This window comes from Haliaeetus leucocephalus, unplaced genomic scaffold (assembly GCF_000737465.1).
Source record: "Haliaeetus leucocephalus isolate CR32 unplaced genomic scaffold, Haliaeetus_leucocephalus-4.0 Scaffold763, whole genome shotgun sequence".
Lineage (NCBI taxonomy): Eukaryota > Metazoa > Chordata > Aves > Accipitriformes > Accipitridae > Haliaeetus > Haliaeetus leucocephalus.
The window spans coordinates 4,333,334-4,357,562 of NW_010973199.1; the positions used below are offsets into that span (position 1 = coordinate 4,333,334).

At 38.9% G+C, this 24,229-nt stretch overlaps 1 protein-coding gene across 1 annotated transcript in view; it reads right to left on the reverse strand.

Moving 5' to 3' along the window:
• Nucleotides 1–24,229, reverse strand: part of PTPRZ1 (protein tyrosine phosphatase, receptor-type, Z polypeptide 1) — a 124,545-nt gene that overhangs the window by 94,656 nt on the left and 5,660 nt on the right. The window contains exon 2 of the mRNA XM_010581328.1: nt 9,145–9,210. Coding sequence (XP_010579630.1) covers nt 9,145–9,210 — 66 coding nt within the window. The remainder of the gene's footprint in view (nt 1–9,144; nt 9,211–24,229) is intronic.

Below are 24,229 nucleotides of genomic sequence, written 5' to 3' on the forward strand. Positions count from 1 at the left end.
CATTTACTTAACTGCCTTTTAAAAATGTTTCTGGTTAACACAGTTTTCATCAGATAAAGCTCACTGACAGAGAAGGCACTGACAGAGAAACACCACTTTCAGAGGGAAGACAGCTTAGCTCTTAAATGCAGCATCTGTGATAAAGGATGGAAGATGACAGTCAATTGTTTCTGTGGCTCCTAAAATAGGGTCAATGCCAGGCACTATCAGATCGAGCCATAGTTTAATTTCTCATAAAGAAAGCTCTTGGAATAGAGCAGAAAGAGGCTGTCACAGGATGGATATGGAGTTTGTTGCAAGCACAACTGTTGAAGCATAGCAAGAACTAGCTATATATGTATGCAGCTAGATGCCCTGACCTGGCTTTTCACAAAAAGGACTTTGTGCACCTTTCACAGCTGAAAGAGATGCTCAGCACTGAACTGCTGTGATTCTGGCAACCAAATAATGGAGGGAACAGTTCAGCTGATAAATCTAGTGGATGCACAGTGCCACAGCTAGTGTCCCATGGACTGCTGCAAATTAACAGTTATGGACTTTGACAGGTTTCAACAGAACTTTCTCCACATGAAGGAATGACTTTGAATGTGGAAGAGTGGTTTCATATGCACCACATTTGTAGAAAAAAAGGCAAAAGGAAGAAAGGCTGTGAAATTTAAGAACAAGTACAGGGGCACAGAGCCTTAATTTTGGATTATATACTTTCTTTGGGATCTAAGCAGCTTTTTGACATGCCCACTATTTCTTCAGGGTGGTGTGGAAAGCTTGTTACCCTGATAGAGAAACAGAACACAAACTTCTTTGGGAAAACTTCCGAGAGTGGATCTCCCCATTGGAAATAATAAGCTGTATGACACTCCTGTATAACTCAGGTTTCTTAGAACTGTGCTAATGTGCCAATAAAAGTCATGATACTGCATATAAACCAACTGTATATAAATAAACACCACACATCATCCCTCAGAAACTCTTGACAGAAAGTATTCTGTGTATAAATAAAAATTATTTCTGTCCCTTGCTAATTTACCTTCTTTATTGCAAATTACTGCAACTCATAGCAAGCCTGTAGACCAAACTAGCTATTGCTGACACCTGCACAACCTCCTGGCCTACATAAGAGTGGGCAGGTAGAAGGAAATGCAACAACTATTCTACTGCTTCACAAGAGAGCATGGGGTCCAGCTACCAAGCTACAAACTGGGCTGGCTCTAACATGTGGCTGAAGGTAAGTAGAAGCATATTTTTACCTCTGAAATGAGAAGGTGATATAATTCACACATGGCAGGGGCAGACCTGTGGAACTGAAAGTGCCATTTCTACAAGTTAATTTTAGAAGGGTCAGGATTTTTCAGTGGTTTAGGTTTTTGTTTTTCAGCAAATGCTGATTCATCCAAAATAGAACTGCTGATGGGTTTCCCTAATTTCTTAAATTGAAAAGTTTTGGAAAAAATATTATTTTGGAGGAAAAAAGTAATATTGTAACATTCAAAAATGAAATTCCAAAGTACAGCATGAAAATGTGGTTTAAGTTCATTTACAGCAATTTGCAGTAACTTAGCATTCAAGATTTAGAAATTGAAATAGTATGTGCTGCCCCTCCTATGCTCTGCTTAACTAAGTCAGGTGCACTTGCAAAATACCAAGCATACATCCCTCACTGAGCTTGCGATGGTTGTGGCATCAGGGGCACCTGAGCCTACATGAGAGGTTTCTGCGGTCAACGGGGGGGGGGGGCACACTGCTCCTGCCCCCTCCTTCTCAGGATCCTTCCTCTTACCCTTCATCTTCCTTCTCTCTGAGCTCCTAGCCAGGAAGACCTGTCTAACCATGCCTTTTAGAGGACTGCTTTAATATTGACCCATGGAAAAACTAACTAGAAGGGTTTGTTTTCTATTGAATTAATGAGTTACAGGAAGGTCATGAATGCCTTCAAATTTGTGAGTACATTGCAGAGAATTAGTTTTTGCCCTCATTCCAGTACATTAGCAACTGTGCATACTGAAATGAATGGCATTTGAATACATTAGGAAAAAAATCAAAACCTGTTATAAATACAGCAGAATAGCCTTTGAGTAAAAATGTTTGTAAGAAAGTCCTAACAAATAGGTTGTAGCAGGTGAGAAAAGCAAGGCCTTTTGTAAACATAAGCAATGGGAGAATTATTTGCTGGGCTCTGAACTTCACAAATCCATAAATCATATTGATATGGAGGTGATGATGATCTCAAAGTAATCATCTGTGCATTTTGTAAGCAAGTACTCCTGAAGAACATATCCTTCCCACTTCAGCACAGATTGAATGTGCTTGTAAATGAGAAATCGTTCAGTAGTATATACATGAGGATACTTTTATGATTGTTTTGAAGGGCAAAGAGGCTTAACCAGAGGCTGTAGTCTACCATGAGATACCGACAGTCTGCTTTTTTTATTTTACTTTGGTGTATTCCCAAAGGCAGCACTCCTAAAAAAAGCTTTTAATTTCCAAACGCATTTACTTAATGGGTAGTCTCTACGTTTTTCTGACTGCTGGCCAGACCTTATCAAAACAGCAGTGCCACACTATGCAAAGACTTCACGCTTTGATTTCTATACTTCAGAAACCAACCCTCCTGCATTTGAATAATCTGGTCGATGCTCAGAATGAGATGCTGTGCAGTTTCTGAAAATGACCCAGCTGTTTCCTTCATTGATAGCATTAAAGGAGTGAAATGGGGGAAGGAACAGGTCTTATCAGAGTTCCTTATCAGGAAACTCTGGCAAACAGATCACTTAAATCTTTACTGAAAGAAAAATGCTATAATTTTACCAGTGATGAGCCAAATATGAATACCAACATGCAGTTCTTCATACCTGTCCTACAAGCATCCAACTTCGAAAAGTCCTTGAATTCGGGGTCCAACTCTCTTACCTGCTCCCCCAAAACCCCTTGCAACAGTTTTCCACTTGGTTTATCCTACAAATATTGACTGAGTCAAAGCTAAATAAATTGCACTTTGCTGCTAGTAGCCTTCTATTGCTCAAAGATCAGCTCTCCTGATTGAAAGGAAAGGATGTTTGAAACAGACTCTTCTGAACCATACCACTTCATATGAATTCAAAAATGATAAATACACTGAATACATACCTTATTTGCGTTGAATAACATGCTTTGTGTTGTTGATTCAATACACTGAGATATCTTAAAAGGAATTTCTCGATGGCCAGCAATGCCAGCATGTTAGCTTCCTGCTTGAGGACACCTCGTCTCTTTGATGTGAACAGATGCGTAACACTATAATTTCTGTTGCTGAATCATCAGCCTTCCCAAAACCATAATAATGTAATAGGCTTTTTAATTAATGAGCTTGTGAATTTAGTGACAAAACACTGGAACCATGAGTGACTATGTGATCTGGGGGATGTAAATACATGTAATGAGCTATCATGCAAGAAAAGGTATGACAGCCTCTGAAGCATAAGGTCTACTAAAAAAGAAAAGACCCTCTGCAGAGCTATTTTTATATGAGTTAATAAATGCATGTTATTTTGATTTCTTATGCTGCATCTTTTACAGAAGAAACTAACAGGGCCCAAGAGTATAGCCTTTTCTTTATTACTCACAACCGATACAGCACATCAGTCATGATTATACTTGGTGAATATAAAACACGAAGTGATTTATTTCACAGGAGGTGATAAAAAGACCAGATATTCTCACAAAGTTATGCTGATACAACCATGGTAGTTAGCTAGCAAGAAAAAATTTGAACTTAATTTGGTATGCATCATCTCCCCAGAGCATGGTTTTATCCAGCCAGTGAAGACAGGAGTTTTCATCAGCTTTTGGCCAGGGCTCTCTTACAGACATTTCAGTTTGGTCTGGTAGAACTGTCCATTAAATCAGTCGGTTTAGCAGGCAGCTCCTGGATCCTACCTCCAGCAGGCTCTTGCCAGTGCCTCCCGCTCTCCCACACAGCCCCACTGTCAGGATTTGGCTCATGAAATGGCTCCTCTATCATACCCCACCTGGCATGCAATGGATAGGACCCAGACCCTGCGCCTCTACCTCTAGCTCCCCTTGCCCTGCTCCTGGAGCTGTCCACAGGGAGCATGCATGGGTGCCCACACTCACACAAACACTCTTCAGCACAGCTTCTTCTCCACTGTCCATCCTCCCAGCAGACGGCTGCTGAACAGGAAAGTTGTGTGAGGATGAGGGGAGAACCTGAAACTTTCCAGTTTACCTGGATCAAATTGTGAGGTAATGGAAGCAGCAGACGTTTTATAGAATAGGTAGAATTAGCTACCAATGTTAAAATCATTCTCTTGAGGCACTGCTGAGATAGATAGAGCAGATCCTTGCTCACTTTTTCAGCTGAGTGAAAAGCAATATACACCTCCAAATAATTATGGATATAAGCAACAACCTACTTTCCTATAAGCTTTATGAGCAGTGACTTTGCAGTAGAATCTCCCCAGTACTGAAAGATGATAGAACAATATTTGAAATGAAAACACTAGATCTTGTTTGGGCAAGAAAGAGAATTACATTTTCTTAGTACCACTCGAAATAAGGCCATTTTCATTTCTGAGCCAAACTACAGACATCGACATTTCAAGCCATCAGTGCAAATTTCCAGGACTTGGGGTGGCAAAAACAGCCTTTCAAATGACAACTAAGGTTTTGTCTGTGTAGAGATAGTAATGGGCAACGATAAACTAGGGGGATATCTCAAGGGGGTGTTGAATCAGACATAGAATGATAACAATTTTAAGCTTAGCAAGATCAGTTCAATGTTCAACATGGGAGAAAAGCAACAAGCCATTATGTCCAGCCATCGTTACTGTGGGAAGTATTGGTGCAAGGGCCAGATGAGCATCATCAATGTACTGTCAAGTTTTACTACTGAGATACACTAGATATTAAAAATTACCTGAAAAGATCATAATTAATTATCCTGACGGACAAGTCATGTGTGAGTCAGCAGTGTGCCCTTGCAGCCAGTAAGACCAACAATGTACTAGGCTACATTAGCACGAATGCAGCCAGCAGGATGAGACAAGTGACTATGTCCCTCTACTGCACACCAGTGAGGTGACATGGAGAACGCTGAGTGCAGTTTTGACTTCCTCCCCAACCCAGTACGAGATGGATATTAACAACCTAAGGGCCACTGAGATGATCGGGGAGTTGGAGTACATCCTGTGCAAGGGGAGGCTGAGGTACCTGAGTTTGCTGAAGCTGGAGACAAGAGGGGGAACCTAGCTGAAGTCTACTGCTACGTAAAGGCAATCTACAGAGCAGTGCACAGGGAAAGGGCAAGAGGCAACGGTCACAAGTTGCAATAAGAGATATTGCAGTTGGGTAAATGAGAAAAATTCTTCAAAATGACAGTGGAACACACTGCCGAGGCTGCAGCATTTCCCTCCTTGGAGATTTTCAGTACTCAGTGCTGGACAAGGTCTCAGCAACCTGCTTCACCTTTGAAGTTCACTCCGCTTTGAGCAGCGGGTTGGACCACATTATCTCCAAAGGCCCCCTCAAACCTAAATTATGGTGTGATTCTGTGATTCATGATACTTCCCCCCAGAGAAAAAGGAAATATGATTCACATTCTGCCTGTAAACAACAAAATTGTTCTTTGAATACCTAGAGACCCAACACCTTTCCTCAAGATCAGAGTTGTCATTATTTATAGGGCAATGGTGTATCAGGGTATCACATAATGAATGGCAGCACAAACTGAACTTAATACTCCTGAATGATGAGACAAAGAACACTGAACTTGCTGTGCTACTCATTTCCATAGTAAATTGAATTTTTAAAAATTTTAAAAACCCTCAGCGTTTGTAATTTCTGGAAGGCTGTTTAGAATTTCTTGCTTTTAACAGAATTCAGCTCTGTTTTTTTCCCCTAAACCACGCAACTTGTTATGAACAAGAACCCAAATCTCAAAGAGTAAAAACCCAACAGAAAGAAATTTCACTGGGAAAAAAAATCATCTTTGTGGCATCTTTTGGTAATTCTACATGTGAACATTCAGGCTTGAAGTTTTCACGGACTATTGTCAACCAGACATGTTAAAAAAAAACAACGAGAAAACAGCATTGTATCATTCCTTCTGGCAAAAACAATGCAGATAAACAAGGCATCAATAACAATTAATCTTTCGTCTCTATGATAGACAAATAATTGAAGCTCATATTGCTCACTTTATGGTTTGAAATAATATGTGATTGCCTAACCTCAGTGGCACAGCTAAATAATGTCTAAATGATCTTTGGTCATCAATTAGCATGTAACTGATTTGAGGAAATGAACTTTCTCAGTACACTTGTTTTTTCTACAACAGAAATGCTTGGATTCACTTTTAGTATATGACACCACTTGAAATTATTCATCATATCATCGAATCTTTATTTCTATCACTGTTTTAATGAAAAATACAATGAAAGGTTGTTAAAATAAAGTCATTTTACTAATGAACTAGCTTCAGGAGCCACTCATTCTAAAAACTTTGGATGCATCTGTAACAAGTACTTGTGCTTTCCACTTCTTTAACACTGTATTTGTTTATTCAAATATATGCAAAGTCAGGACACAAAAAACTAAATTCATGCTTGCAAACGCAGGATTTGTCTATGGCTTAACGCAGAGCCCTTAGAAGTACTACAAAATATTTTCAGTAACATTTATGCCTTCATCAGACATTTACCTGAGAGTCAAAATCTGATGATGACTCACATTAACTTACAGTATATGAAATTGCTTTATTATGAAACTTTACCTTCAGAAATTGCATGATTTCAGCAGGTAAGGTTCAAGTTATTTCTCTACTTCCATTTTACTTTCATCTCACACCACCACCCCAGTAAAGGTGTGTATTGACCCACTGTGGCTAATGTATCTGAAATTTCTTATTTGCTATAGAGAATTACATATGCTCAAACTCAGACTAGTTTACCAAGCCAGTTAGATTTTTCTTAGTTACACTGGATTAAACTCTATGGTTGCAGGATCCCCGGGCCCAGTCATAACACTTCATTGGCACACAGAGGTTAATTTTTCAGGTCTTTCAGTGAGCAGGTTATAAGACAGAAGAATATAACTGGTGTCTGACGAAACGATGTACTGACAAAGCACAGGTCATCCATTCAGAAATGTGCTTGTTGGTCTATGCCTCAAAACCGTAAGGCTGAGCTAGGTATACTAGTTATACATACGGTACCTGATATTGCTTGCCCCAGGAGTAAAATGATGAGATTGAAATAAACAAATTATTATAAAAGAATGAGATCAAAATCAATATGCCTCAGCCTCTAGACTTCTGTGCCTCCAACACACAATGTTAAAATTTGTAATTTTTCTTCACATTCAGGAAGACTGTCTTTTTTTAAATGAAACCTGAATTTGTGTATTCCCTTTAGGCCACGAACCAATTACCTGGTATTTCAGGAAAGCACCACATAGCACACGGCTCACAATACAGTTGTCAGCCCTAGACACCTGATTTACATGCAGCCCTCCCAGAAAGCTTTGAAAATCCACGTCTGACCATGCGTGGAGCCAGCTGTGTTATGAGTGCTGGGGGCACAGGGAGCCCGTGTGGCAGAGGGCCCGGTGAGGCAGCAGGAACAGAGGTAGGATGCTGCTTGGGCAGGATGCTGCTTGGGCAGGATGCTGCTTGGGCAGGGCGCACAGTGCTGAGCGGGGCTCCTCTCAGCCACCCCATGCACCACATGCACCTGACTATCTAAGTCTGGGCAGGGAGAAAGGCTTTGCCAACAGTAGAGTCACTAGGGCAAGGCACATGAATTGAGATGACTACACGAAGGTATCTCACATGTTAAGGGAGAGAACCAACAGGTCTGGATCCTCTGGCTTGCAACGTCTGTGCTCTTTTGCCATGCAAAATATCCAGCAAACGTGACCTGCGGCTGCAGCAGCAGCTGCACAGCGGGTGGGTGCTCTGTGCAGGCTAGGGAACAGCTCTATCCTCTGATATCCTATGCAAAACCCATTCCCTATTCTTTAAAGCAAACTCATAAATTGCCCTCTGGTCACCTGTAATCCTGGAGGCTTATCCCTGCATTCCTCTAACTCCAATATTAAAAAATGGATGGATTTTGAACATGAAATATTGTATTGATTGATCTTATGCTTGGATTTTGCAGTACAATGTGTGTAAGTGGGAGTTTTCATTATAAATCTCATTTTGAAAGGTTTATGACTAGCCTGTTTCAATTCTCTCTAGGCTCAAAACTTGTTAGATATGTTTTACCTTGGAAGATAAAAACTGTCTCAAAAATGAGAGAGAGAGTGAGAGAAAGAAAAAGAATGGTGTAACTTTCTTTAACTACAGGAACATATTTTGAACCAAATATATGAAAGACTGAAATTTGACAGTCCTTATTTCTTTTCATAAATTGATGTTTTCTGAAACAGTAACTTAAATCATTAAAAATGTAAGAGTCTATGCACATCCTCAGGAAGTCACTTCTTACATTCTGGGTAAAATACACCCATCATTTAGGACAAAATTACCTTTTCGATATTACTGAAAGTGGCTTGACTTTTACAGGAGAATCTAGGAGGCTAATTGTGAATTCCCCATAGTCCTTCTGTGATGAGGCAAAGTTCATGCAGAATTTAATTATGTATCTTTCTTCCTTATGCAAACGAGAGAGCCCAAATGACTCATTTTTTAGGAGAATCAGGGTGGCACCTGGAAAGGACGCTCAAGTGCTCAGAAGCAAAGTGCAGAAGTTCACATGCAGTATATGGATATATTCTTACCCACATAATGTGCTGTGCCTTGCTTCAGTCTTTCTGTCTGCTTTCCAAACTTGCCAGAGCAGTAATATTCAGATGATAAACGAGCACCTAACAATATATTGGCCCAGCCTTCATCAAGTCATGTCTCAGGTTAAGGTTTTAAGGATGAGGACTTTCTCTTTCCAAAAGTAACAGGTATAAGAAATGAAAATAGTGTCTCCTGTTGTAAAGTTCCTGCAATTTTTCAAATTCCATCTCCTACATTTTTACTTCAGCAATTGTTTAGGCATATGGTAAGTGGTATACAGACATAACAGGCGCTTGAAGTTATAACAATGAACATGAAAATATCAAAGCAAAATAAGTTCTTCAGTAGACAGTTTTGCTTACCTGTATATGACCAATCAATCTCTTCGATCAATTTCCGCTGCTGTCTATAGTATCCGTACACCAAATCTGCAAAATAGCAATGAATTTACAATATAAAAACCAGAAGCCTAACAGGAACATGAAGTGTAGATGACACACCCCCCTCCAACAAGATAATCACTGTTTTAATTACTGATGAATTATTTACTTTGTCCTTATCCTGGACCTGGAATGGTAAGTATTGGTTAAACAGAATATAAATACCATCAACATTGTAGCATATAAAGGATACAAACAAAGCAAACAGAAGTACTTTTCAGTTTATCTTCTCTCCTTCCTTCCTCTTTCTTTCCTTTCTTTCCTTCTTTTCTTTCTTCTCTCCTTCCTTCCTTCCCATCTTTTTCTTCCTCCCTCCCTCCCTTTCCTTTCTTTTTCTTTTCTTTCCTTCCTTCCTTTTTCTTTTCTTTTCTTCCTTTTTCTTTCTTCCTTCTTTTTTCTTTCTCTCTCTCTTTCTTTCCTTTCTTTATTTCTCTCTTTCTTTCCCTTTTTCATCACAACCATGCTTTCCCTTTTAAAATTAATACAACTCCCCCTTGAAGAAACTATCTTCTGCGGTGTCCTCTAGAAAGAACCAATGTAGATTACATGGAAATCAAAGCAACTTAAACTTTCACTTCAGTGCGGTCAGGACTTTACATGTTTCTCTAACTTTGTACTACTGATACCATTTAAAGATAGTGAACAAAATATTCTAAAATGTCATTTCACTGTTGTCCTGGTTTCAGCTGGGATAGAGGAGGAGTTCTTAGTAGCTGGTACAATGTGTTTTGGATTTAGTGTGAGAATAATGTTGATAACACACTGATGTTTTAGTTGTTGCTAAGTAGTACTTATCCTAAGTAAGGATTTTTCAGTTTCACATGCTCTGCCTGCAAGCAGATGTACAAGAAGCTGGGTAGGAGCACAGCCAGGACAGCTGGCCTGAACTAGCCAAAGGGATATTCCAGACCATAGAACGTCATGCTCAATATATAAACTGGGGGGAGTTGGCTGGGAGGGGCGGACCACTGCTTGGGCATTGGTCAGCGGGTGGTGAGCAACTGCATTGTGCATCATTTGTCTTTTCTTGGGTTTTATTTCTCTTTTTTTTTGTTATATTCCTTTTAATTACAATTATTGTATTTTTTATTTTTATGTTAGTATTATATTTTATTTTACTTTAGTTATTAAATCATTCTTATCTCAACCCACCAGTTTAATTTTTTTTCCAACTCTCTCCCCCATCCCAGTGGGATGGGGGGAAGTGAGTGAGCGGCTGCATGGTGCTTACTTGCCAGCTGGGGTTAAACCATGACAGCTGTATACTATCATCAGCAATATTATAGCTGAAGTATGTGAAGTTACTTGTATCTCTATAAACTTTATGGAGAGAAAAGGCTAGATATTAGATACTTTTTAATGACATTGTATTTCTCTAGCTAGAAATATCTAACTGTATAAATACTCACTGATTTATTCTGATTACTGAGTAACCTTCACCGTTATCCTTTTTATGCCAGTACAACTCTAGCAACACTACTGATGTGTGCAAATAGACGACTATGCCCCTAATACTTATTACTATATGTAAATTGCAGATATAGGTTTTTTTGAGACTGTCATTTTGAGAGTCATAACGTTAACTAGCTTCATTAAATACTGTTCCAGAGAAGCACAATATAACCTATTTAAGAAATAATAGCATATGAGCATGTTGAGCATACATATGGATTGCTTCCTTCAGAAAGCGCCACAGAATTCTGCTCACATTCTGCAATAAATACAATTTAATGAAACAGTTTCATAGCATCCATTTCTTTTTCTTTAATGCAGAAAAGTATGTAGTGCTGATTACAGGATGTTAAATCCTAATTGCTGTTTGCAAGGTTAGAAATGTTCTGTGTCTTACAATGACTTTCTGCTACCTATCTGAAGTCCATATGTTTTAATAACTTCATCAAGACTTCTGCCTCCTCCGTGAAATTGCGATTGCCCTTAAATGTTTTTCTCTTCCCTTTCTCCCCCACCCCCGCCAAAAAAATCCCCTCGCAACGCTTCCCAACATTCACTCATGACTAGGATTTTTACAAAAAGATCAAACCTCACATATAAGTAATGGCACTGAAAAGGGATTTACATGCACCAGCATAGCCTTTGGAACACATTTTAAAGTCAATGTGCATTGTGCCTGCTTCTTTAATTAATTATGTAAAAGAAAGCTGTTTAAGTTCTGATTCACAGGTGTTAGTTGCTGTCTCCAGTTTCCTCCTTTATCCATTGTCCTCCTAATTGTTACTTCAAACAATCAGTTGAGCATTCATATGCTAACTAAGCAGGGTTTAGGCGTGAGAGCGTCCCACCACTTTTTAAATTCCACATGGAGGTCTGATGGACAAGGAGCGATAGCTTCAATGAACAAGAAAAAAAGGGGCAAGGTTCACTTTTTTTGGTGCATTACACACTTATAGACCCAGTAAATCTTACAGAAAGTCTTTATGAATGCCAGGAGACCTTAGAAGTTCATACACCTTCTTTCCTCTGCTATTCACCTATTGTGCTCCCACAGCACCTTCCCAGCACACTCACAGCCATGCACCTTCTCACATGTGCAGGGATTGTCTGCGGTTTTAGTCTTGCCTCTTTCCACTACAAATATGTGGCAAAACTGGGGAACAAAAGCAAATGCTATTTAGGGAAGGAAGCAACTGAAGAATCATAGCATGAGTGTCAGAGAAAAGCTGTGTGTGAGAGTATGAGGACAACAGAATGCAGCAATTCTTCTTTTGTGCTACTTGTGCAAACTGCCCTGGCAAAACACAACCATGCATCCCATAAAGCCTTGACTGTGTAAACTGTCAGTGTTGACCAGTTAACACTGTAGAGGCCAGCTGGAAGGAAATTATTTTAAATTTTTTTTAAAATTTCATTTTATTTAGAGTTAATAAATATACATCCCTTTTGCTCATGGTATATGACAGCAAGTACTACTGTTTAAATAGTGTATTTAAATTCCTTACATTTAATTTAAATGAATATAGTAATAATAAGAATATCTTCACAAAAGAGAAGGCAAAACTGATGTCAAATTTGTGGTTTTATATGTAAATCTGTGATGCTGATACTTGAGCTTGATCAGCTTGACAGTCAGCATGATTCCTGTGACACTGGCTGACATCTCCAGCCAGTGCCCAAAACAGTTTGAATTTTACTGGTTGAGGTGCTGCTTTATGAAGCAAAAAATCCTTAATGTCCTCTTCTGCTTCCAGGAAGCTGCTGAACTTGTTTCCATAGATTGTTGATTTATTCATGGAACAAGGCAGCTCAGTTGTGGGATCATGTTTTAAACAGTTTTATGGTTATCTTTCTATGCCTGTCAAGGAGACATGCAAGATACCATTAAATGCTTTTTGTTCCCTTTTTCTACCCTCTTTCAAAGCCACAGTTTTCTATGCGAGGCCGTGAGACTTGTTTCCTTTTATATTCTGTCCAAACAGCGCGCAGCCCAGTGCCCGAGGCCCATGGAGTCAGGAATAATGGTGGCAAATGCTCCCCTGCTCATGCGGGGCAGCGGGACTGACTGATTCGTGGCTGACCTTGTCTCATGTTCAGTCACAGGGGCAAACCGAGAAGATGGTCTTCTGGTTAAAGATGGTTTCTGCTTAAAGCATCGCACTGGGGGTAATAAGATCTTGTAGATATTTTTTCCTGTTTAAAAAGTATAAATAACCAGGCTTTCTTCCTCCTGATATGAGTCTCATACTCCTTTTGCACTTACTGGCCTCGGTTGAGTTGTTTTTGATTTACCACTGTGAACATTCTGATCCTCAATGTGTATTTATTCATACGTAAGGGTAAAAAATGAGTAGCTTTAATGATTAACAGAAAGAAACGTCTGTGAGGGAGACCCTCTTGATTTGGCACTCTGTGACAGGAAAATAAGTCAGAGAAGTGGAAATGGGACCCTAAACCTCTGAATTCTGTCAGGGAAAATCCTCTCAGAGATGCTGAGGCAACAAGCCCCAAGTAACCACCACAGACCCCTCTCCTAAGCCTCAGTAAAAAGGGTATTCTGAGGACAGTGCCCGAAACACAAAGTATGTTTGGGAATGCTGCACTCAACATGCTGCTTTCCTATGCAGGATACAAGCTCGGGCGTAATCTGGCCCTGTAATTTATACCAAGATGCTGTAATTTTACCAGCCCTTTATGCCTGTCCTTTTTGCCACAGCAGTGTCAAGAGATATCAGCTGCTAGAGTCCAGAGGACAAAAGGACAACCTCCTTATGGTTTTACCTCCACTCAGCCTGAACTTTTTGAGTTGCACCTGCAGTGCAGGCAGCATTTACAAGATTCGGACATCAGAATGACTTATTTATGGGAATTGGGACACATTAATTAATGTCTGCGTTTGTCAGATTTTCTACAAATGGGGCACTGATGTTCTGCATGTACAGTAGGGGTAGGCACTATTAACTATGCATTAAGATTGCCAGCATGGTTTGGTCCTGGGAAGTCAGGTGTCACTCCGTATTTTCCTCCTGTCCCAAAATCTAATTTGGGAGCAAAGATGACAAATTCTAAAGTCATAAGCATTCATCTAGTATAAGTAGATAATGGCAATGTAGTAACAGTCATGGAGATAAAGGCTGTGTTGGTATTAAAACTGACTGGAATTTCAATTTATATGGGCAGGATTCAACCTGTGGTTCTTAGGCCAAGGAAGAGCACAGGAACTCTCGGGATGCCAGCAAGGATGTAAGCAATCACTGAAAATATGTGATAATTTTCTTTTCGAGAAATACAGAAATTCTTGTTTTTTAAAAAATTGTGTGTCTCAAGATCTCTGCTATGTACATTTGTGTTACTGACTCTGCAGAAACTGGAAGCTGTGAACACCAGAAGCTTACACAGGTTTGGAAAAGATTTTAAAAATCTGTGAAGGAGAAATCCACAAACACCTCTTAAACAGAGTGACACCACTTTTGGCTCATTAAGTCCACTGATGAAATTGGGGGGATTATACTGGGAAATTCTCATTGCATATTTGCTCTACTGTAATGCACTTGCCTAGGCATTTGCTATTGGTTATTGTCAAAGACAGGTTATCAGACAAGTGGCTTGAACTAGCAAAGCAGTTTTAAAATTTTTATTCAAATACATATTGTGCTTGCCCAGACGCTCAGCGAACTGTTTAAAAGGACAAAAGACTATTTACCCAGGTTCACATTTTCCACCACACAAACTGACCCAACTATACTGAAGGCTACCGAGATGCACAAATTTATGTCTAAATGTGAATGTCTTGGATGCTGCTCATTCAAATAGAGTAAGGTAGCTCAGTCTTTATGCCCTACTTGATCTACTATCCCTACTCTTCATCAGCACTTTTATACACTATAAAACATTTTGAAAGTCATATTTTTGGAATAAGACACAAATCTCTTCACTGGAGAAGAATTTGGACTTGTAGAACAAACTGAAATGGTATGATGAGAACAATGGTTATACAGGGTAGCCGAAAGAAAATCTGTCACGGCTAGTAGCTACGATGTGGGACACCAGACAAAGTTGCTGCAAAGTCAGAGAGGAAGACAAACTGCAAAACTGGCACAATAATAAATTCAGAAAAAGAAGCTACATGTGGTTAGCAAAATAGATGCTCAGTGCTCTTCAAATATTAAAAGAATACAATTAAATAGATCGGATAGACTCTTATTATGCAGGTTCTACTTCTGAAAGTAAACACAGCCAAAACTGTGCAAAATCACCTCTGATGATAAATGGAGTGCTTCTTCAACAATTGTTGTTTCCTTATTTTAGCTCCTTCCATTGACAGGAAGGTCACAGGAGCCACTTCTATACCTTTCATCCATCTTATGATGGTGTAGCTTCATTGCCTCAACTGAAATAATTCTTGATTTATACTGATGGAGGAAATGAAAATATTCAGAGCACAACCTGCTAACAGTCTTGAAGTTCTAACTGACAGGAGCTATCTATAAATCCCTTTGACAGAATGATCTACATTTGCCTGAGTAAGGTCTCTCTCTTATGGATTTATTTAATTTTGTAATAGCAGCTGTAAAATCATTAAAACCAGCAAAATGCTTTAAGAACCCTTCTCTACAATTTCATATATTCTTTCTCCCTGAAATTCAAAGTGTCTAAATCTTTTGTCAAGATGGGTCTGAGAATGCTCACAGCCTTATAGAAATTTAAAAATCTTTTTTTTTTACCCACAGTTCCTTCTATGTAGGTTTATTTTAGGCATCGGTACATGTTCGGGTATCTATAAAGAGAGTCAGTTCCCTTCATTATGCTTGAGTGTAGGCTGCTCATTCCAATATATATTGGAAAAGTGACACTTTCCCTGCACTAAATATAAAGCCAAAACAAAACTCTTACAATTTGACAATTGTCATGTGTATTTACTAACACAAATTGTGTTTAAATCTAAAAAAGAAAAAAGAAGAAAAAGATTGATTGGTTTCATTTAAAAGCAGTTATCATTAAGCACCAGAGTATTAATAGGCACTCTGCCTTGCTTAACCTGTCACCGCTTTACAGTGAATAGTGCCATGAATTAAAAAGATAATCCCCATGGTATCAGCTAAGGTTTATAAATTACATTTAATCACAATTTTCCAGTGCGTTTCTATATGCAAAAGCAACAAGGACTCCAGTTTGACCAATTTATGTTCTACCCCATTGGAATTTTACATGCCTGGGGTTTAAAGGGCCCCTGAAATTCCTAGCAGCCAGTGGAAAGTGGGAGGGATCTCAGGATACCATGCTTCCACCTTCACTCTGACTACAGGCAAAGTAGTAGGAAATGTTAGATGTCTCCTTCCATCTGTGATCTTGTGCACCCAGACATCATCTGAAGATGGAGGAAAATGGTCTGCTTCCTACACAGCCATTAGCATTTAGTTGAAGCATTGGCTGTACTAAGTTTTAAGGCTTCTCTGGTAACTGATGTAGCATTCAAGTGTCTGCTCACTGAAACCACGCTGACAGTACAGGTTTTAAGTGGGAGAGTGGTGCTTATCTTTCCAGAATGGCTATTTCTGAACATGCACAGGTGAGTGAAATTAAGTGCCTGTGAAGCGCCTGGGCTAAACACAAAGATACCCCAGTAATTTAAGAACCTACAGAACTAGGTAACCCAGAAAAGCTAGATGACTGGCTTGTTCCCAAAGCACCTAAAAAGGTGTCCAAAGCCAAAACCAGGCAGGACTTAAGAGGACTGTAATGTCCCCAAAGATGTTATGCTATTGTCCCACATACGAAGTGAGGCAAACTGGTGTTTACGATAGAAATTGGAATTGCTATTCGAAAAGCAAGTATCAGGCAGTTGATTCCTAGGACACACTTCTATATATAACTCTGCTGCTACCCACATTCCTCTCCCCATACCCAGGTAGTCTTTTAATGCAACACATGTAAATTCACGGACTCGTATAAACAAAAAGTAAATCCAGACCAGACATGAACAAACAAAAATTCAATCAAGTCAGTGAAACTATAGGCATTTGATTTCAAAATAAATTTACTTCTCTGTTACCAGTATCACAGAAGTAGGAAAGAGAGTGTTGAACAGAACTGGACTTTATGTTTAAACATAAATAGTAATGGTAACTTAATTTTATTTGCATGATCCTCTTCAACATTCTGGGTATTCCACAAACAAACTTTTATGAATCTGATTTCTGGCAAAACTGCATGTCAAGAACTGTAATACGTATAATTAGGAAAGAAGAATATGTGCTTTACCTCCTATATTTAGCACCTAAGTGTAAAAACATTTACAATCCCCTTTCCAACAAACAAAAAACATTGTGATAGACATTTCAGAAGTGCAGTGAAAAACATAACAAATTTAACTCCTATACCCCAAATCTCAGAGTTCACATTTAACTGGGTTTTGGAAAGGTTTTTAAAAAATCTTTACTATGTTTCTCCAATGCCCCTCTGCCTGTTAATATTAATATCTACAGACCAATAAACCTCAACAGCTTTAGTGATATCTATCTAAAACTCTTGAGACTGGACCTTATGCAAGTCATCTCAAAGGAACATTTACTGAAATAAATGGTTTTTAGCGCAGTAGGGGCTGTGAAGTCAAGCTGTTAGAAACTTTCTCTTTTGCAAACGATTTCAATAGTTAAAATCATCTTGTGGAACCCAATGAACAGCCTTAGACTGAATCCTCTGAAGGGGCTGGTGAGGGGGATATTGAGAGAAATATATTCTTTAAAGGAGGAAGTCTTTAATCATTAAATATTTTCCTTTCCCATTTATTTGATGCTGGAACTGCAAATTCTACACAACCATTATTCCTCCAGTCATGTTACAGTAAGTTTCCTGAAAGGTGGCTCTTTAGATAGCACTATCTTCTTTTGCTTCAGGGAGGTATTTACTTGAAATGTCTTGGTGAAATTCTTTTTTCAATAACAAAGGGGAAGACAGAGGTTGCCTTATTATGCCACACACCTTTTATAAAAACATACCAAAACCATTGTACGCCCTTGAGGAAGCTCTACACTCACAACATCCAAAAATTCCTAAGTTTATCATGGACACCCGATATCAACTGCACATCTATAAAAATATGGGTCTCTATTTGATAAAAAAATACACAAACATAATGCAAACAATAAAACAAAAAACTTGTAAACAAATGTAGAACCTGACATTTTTTGACAAATCCTAACAATTACATTATATATATGCATAGGTATGTCTGGATATATGTATATCTATAAGGATTTGTCAAAAAGGTGTATGTAAATATATACACATACATATTGCAATTTTTTATGGTTGTATCATGTTATAAATCTCATGTCTACTCTTTTCCTTTAGCCATTTCCTTACTGCAACTTATTACATAAACATTTCATTTGGAAAAGAAAATGAAGTGTCTCATGATTGCTAGAGACAACAGAGAAAAACGTGACAAACACTAGCATGCTAAAAATACAAACCAAAGGCAAAACAAAGACACTTAATGTATGGGTTTGTTTTTTTTTAAAAATAATTTTCTTTTTACTAGAATACAGCAGAATTATTAATATAGTGGCATAAGGGAGATCACAGATAAAATAATCAGAATAATTGCAATTACTTTTCAACTCATTCATGATACTGTATTTCAAGTAAAGTACACTGAGTTGAGGAACCAAAATCTATGCCCCCTCCTTCCCTACAGCTTCTCTGACTGTGGGACTAGACATTGACATGACCACTTGTATTTTCTCCCACTCCACTCAGGTTCCCTTCACTAGGAGCACAGGGCAGTACCCTCCCTCCTGTTCCTGCAGATAGCTTGTATCTGCCTTTTGGGTGCTCTTGAGAAGCAATCGTCATGTAGATTCACATCTTCCCAGGCAGAGAAAGGAAATGAACCTGTCTCCTGATGTTTGTGGAATTTTCAAGCCAGCAGGAGGTAGTGAAAAGTAGAATGAGTGTCAGTAATACCTTACATAGAGCTTAACACTACCAATGTGTGTTTTAACATGTTCTGACAAAGCTTCATTTTGAAAGGGTGCCTGAAAATTAGAAGCATATTTTAGATAGGAAATAGGCTCCAAGCTGCTCCACACTATCTAGACTGAGAATTCTCAGCAAACTCTAAAGCAGAATTTTAAGCATTTGGGAGACTTTCAGGTTAGGAACTGCGGTATCTGTGAAGTCAGGCAACTATTTTTCAGTATTTTCAGGACTTGGGTAACCTTGGACATGGGTCTGTCTTCTACCTAAGTTTCACTTCTTCATTCTGACTCCTGCTGGTTAAAATTAAAAAGGCCTTTGGAAAACTCACTGCTGAGTAGGTCAAACCATAACTGTTGACTCTAAGTACAGCTTAATACTAACAGAGATTTCACCCCAACATATTTGGAATGTATATGGAATTTAACCTTTATGGCACAATCTAAAAAGAGAAATGATTGGAAAAAGAGGTACAGGTCTCATAGATGCAGAAAAAAAATTCTAGTGCGCTCGACCAGAGTTTTTCCCAGATCTTTGAGTTTTGCTCAGAAGTGCTGGCAGTGGGAAGGGGCTGGCTGTTTGTTGGGGGACTGGTGCTGTTGGATGGGGCTGGGGTTCCCCAAACCCTTATCCAGACCTTACAGCTACCAAAGACACATAGCCCCAAGTTTCATTAGTGAAGCCTCTGCTTTTGGTGGGATAACTCATCATTTCACTCCAGCAATTCTGAAGTTGATTTAAAAAATTTCTAAGTCAGTGTGAAGAGATCAAATGACATTGTTTTAGGTTCCTGTGATTTCTTTGGGAAAAGAAGTCACATAAAAATAAGAGTACTTAAAAAGGGGGATATCTGGAAGTTCCTTAAGGAATCCAGATTTAATCCTGGGTTTTAGAGGATTTATGGAAGAATGGTACCTCCACAGTGAGGTGGATGGTCTGGGCTTTCCTCCATGCTTTGCCAACTCCTGCACCACATAAGTAGAGTGCTGCACCACAGCTGTACTTTCATACAATCCAGACACTTAGTGCTCACACTAGGCTCTTGCTAGCCAGTATGTTTTACTCTTGTTTTGAAAAGCAAGTATGTGGTCAGTGTCTTGTCTTCTGCTTCATCAAACATACACAAATGTGGTGTAGTATTCTACAGAACAATATTTTTATTTTCACAGATTGCTGAAAACAAAAAGGTGTATTGATTGCTCCTGGAGATGACTGTAGCTAACTACAGCAATATTAACACTTGTTTGTTTTTTTCCTCTATCAGATTTAAAAAAAAATGCAGGAGATATCAAATAAAAGGAGGTCTTGCCAATTTAAAATCTATTTTCTTCACATTTCCTTTCTTTACTTCATTTTTTATTCTCTTCAGTACCTTGTTACCTATACTGTATCTACCGTTTGATATAGTTCTGAGGTTAAATTCTGTCTCATGTTTTATGTGTGTCCAAGAAAGTACCGTGAGAGAAACGGGAGTCCCATCCTAGTCCTGTCCCACATCACCCACAAAACTGGAACTTCACAGATGATTTTGGAATTCAGATAGTAATAATATTTGGAAGTGGAGACTCAGATATTTAATCAGATATTTTGCATGATCTATATAGTCATGTATCCTGCTCATTTGTATTTAATCAATATGCTCTTCATCTTGGAGGGGGGGAGGTAAATCTGCCTGGGAAGCTATATGAGGCCCATGTGAATGCTGACAAAACACAAAACCACTGTACAGGCATACATCCCTTGCCCGCCCATCCTTCTAATGTCTAATTTAAGCACATTTTACGTAACAGTAATAGGAGACAGAATACAGCTTTATGAATTCAGAAAATAACCCACAACATCATTTTGTTAGTTCATATTCTTTCAGTTCTAATTCCTGTCGGATTCTGTCAGCAGACATAAACTTAGGTGAACAAGGTTTGACCCAAAATGTGGAAATAATAGCCCCATAAGATGATAGATACATGGTTTAATCAATCATTGTAAATGTGAAATTTCACCTTACTGCAATCGTTTCCCCATATAATCCAACCTTTCACTAAGGCGGTAAAAAGCCTTTTCCCAGGTCTCAGGTGGTGGTGGCACTCCATGAAAAGGCTTAATTTGTGCACTGAACCACAAAATGGAGGTTCTGACCTCTTGTTACTTGCAATCCTACACTGAGTGTATAACACAGTTTGAACTAAGAATCTCATTGCAGCAATTCTCCTAGGTTCAGATTAGTTCCAATACAACTGAAAGTTCATGTATTGTGGCAGTCAGCTGTCAACACTCAATAACCAACCGCAAATTGACTGTGACTTTCTAACAGTAAGAAATTAAATCTTTGAAACAAAAATCAGGAAGCCTGAGAATGTCACTATGATTCATAGGCAAATTTTTACTACAAACTAAACACTGTAACATGAAGAAATTAAATACAACATACCTAACTATTAAATTTGTTTTCAGTTAATTGCAACGACTCATCTACCAAGATTAAATTATTTTTATTGCCAGTTAATAAAGTAATGAATTGCTCTGTCAATTAACAGCAACCAGAATCAGGGGAAAACATTATGTAAAAACATATAGTGAGTTAATGGTTTGAGCACGCTTAAATCTTGTAAGTAGGTTTCAATGCACCTAAAGGGACTTGTGAACTTACAGCAGGACTGATAAAGTCATTCCTACATTGGGAATTCACCTGCCTAAACTCTCTGCTGGTTTGGATCCCAACTCCCAACAGAACTAAGGGATTTGGGCTCTTAAGTGATGAAGAATTAGTTCTAGAAAGGGATTTTAACACCAAACTCCCATTGCAGGCTCTCAAAATCCTCAAAGCCCTTGATGAACAGACATCTGCCCTTGGTCTAGGTGTAGAGCACTAAAACCCTGGGTAAAGGCATTAATTAGCAGCCTATGAAGTGCATCTGCCTGTCTCCCCCTCTCTTATGAATATTTATATAAAGGTTTTATGGTATGGGGAAAAACTTCAATAGGCTGGATTCACAGTGTCTTCAGTGAATATTCTTTGGGCACATAATTAGGATGCTTTATCCTGGAGCCATTTAGACACTTCTGCCATTATGCTAGGGAGGAAGCCCGACTTACACATCACGCCTAGTAATGCAGAGTTATGAATAGGGGATGGCCTGGAAGTTTACATATAGACTTAGAAGAAGCTCTCTCACTGCCTGTTTTCTTATAAATGCTTCCAATTAAGGGTGCAGGCCCAAACAGACAAAGTGAACAGAGTGCTAAAACTCCCTTCCTTGAGTGAGCAGGGAGGGTTTAAACTTCCAAGCCCTGGAGAACACCTTGGGGAAAATAAAACTGCTGAGAGGAAAGGAACATACAGCTGACTCTATACCAGAACAAAGTCTGAGCCCTAATTATATATATATATATAAAAAAAAAAATACAGCTATACCGCAGAATCTAGCAGAGAAAAGCAAATTGAATTTCTAAGGCGTAGCAGGATGAAACAATCAGCACAATGTAACAAACCAGTAAGATTTCAATGATGATGTGTAAAATGGCCAAATGGCCCAAGAGGACAAACCTTAGAGAAACAATGCAGGTGCAAATCTGAAAGGTAGCTCTTGAACATAAACAAGCAGAGGCCTTTCTTGAGAAACTCATACAACATGCACAACAGACAGGTCACCTAGTGAACAGCAGAAGAGCCGTTAAAGAGTGATGACTGCAATATAATTTGAATTGACATGCAAGAGACAGCAAGGGTGCCAAATTAGCACACTGACGCCAACCTTTAGCAAATAAAATGCACAAGTTTTTTTAAAAAATCCCCCCCCCCAAATATTTCCAGTTTTGATACCAATGCTACTTTTTAGAAGTCTTCAAAATGTCTACTAATTTTCCAGAAAGGGAGACAGTTGGTTAAATTACAAGAGTCAAGAGGATATGCCGAAATGTTGTGATGCACTGACGTTTCAGTTAATTTAGATTGGGTAGGACTACGGTTTCAAGGAAGTTCAGAGAGCTGTAACAAGCAAGGTAAATGTGTAACAATGCCAGATGATGTTCAGCTTTGGCAGATGTAGCAGAAAAAATAATTGAAAAAAAGGCATTGAGAAAAAATAAACTACTTTTACTTTGTTGGGTTTTCAATTAATTGTATCAGCTGAAAGAAGAAACCAGGGCATCCCTGGACAGCTAAATCAAGTCCTTCACTCAGTGTATAGCTGGAGTCCAAGCAGAAATTTGGAAATATGTCAGAAACGGTGAAGAAAGACTATTATTGCCCCTTAACACAAATTATCAGTGTGGCTTCATCTGGAAAACTGCATTCTGTGCTGGTCTTGCCTTCTCAAAAACAATTAAGCACAATAACATTGGTGAGAGGGAACACTGATGAAAGTGACCATGGAAAAGTTCCAAATAAAGGGAGATGGAAAAGGTTAAGAATGCTTATTTGGGGAAGAAAACACATATAAAGAATAATGAATGTTGCTAAGATGAAGACTGGGAACTTTTGTTCTCCCTCTCTCTAGAAGAACAAGAACACCCGGGGGCATTAATGAGAAGGCTGAAAGTAAGAAAACCAGTGAAAGGATACACTTTTTTTCACATCTAGGCAATTATCACTGCAGGAAACCACTGAGGCTAGCAGCTAAATGAAGACTGAAATAGCTATAAAGATATCAAGAATATCTGGAGTTCTCACAACACATTTAGAAAGGCACCTGGCATAGATGAGATGTGTGAGAAAAGACTGGGGAAGTATCTCAGTTCTATCTACTGTGGGATTTCATGCCTGTTCTTCTGAAGCATCTGCACTGGCCTCTGTCAGGCAATACTGAATTCAGGTATGACCCAACACGGCTATTCCTGCTATTTGCATACTACACATGAATGATCCATGACATTGGAAACAGTAGTACTTGTCTGAGATGAAATGCAGCTGCTATTAAAACTTAAACATCATTTACTGTTCTGTAACAGACACTCTATTTGCATCCAGGCAAGCAACAAAGTTAACTTCGAGAAGTTGACTGGAGCAAGTGATATGACTGACTCTTCCCTTGCTTAGATTCAAGGGAACGTGTGCCTAGATGCTTTCTAGCAATGTGTCCCTTAACAGTCTGAAATTCCATCAGGGACAGCACAACATGACTGTGAATTGATACACCTAATAAATGGAAAAGTCTCAACTCCATCAGCTACAGCTTCCTTATAGAACCTGGGGATTATGTGACTCCTTTGTGTTGCAATATCCACCACATTCAAAGAGCACATGCTGTTTTTAGACAGTACTGCCTTTCACTCTCCTTGCAAGAGAATAGGATAGAGCAGATTTTGGCCTAATCAACACTACAGAGTATACCTTCTATAAATTCGTGGGCAATGGTATTTTCAAATGGCACAATTCTGTGATTCCTCACTGTACAGTCCATCCGCAAAACCCTATTTGTCTACAAATGCTTATTTAGGTGACCACTGCTATTATTAATATTGCTTTTTCCTCTGGACAGTTTCTAGACATTCTGCTTTATCTAATTGTGTTTGACCTGGAGAACCAGAAGAATAGCCTGATCTGGCTACTGACTCATCTGCCTCTGGTAAACGCAAG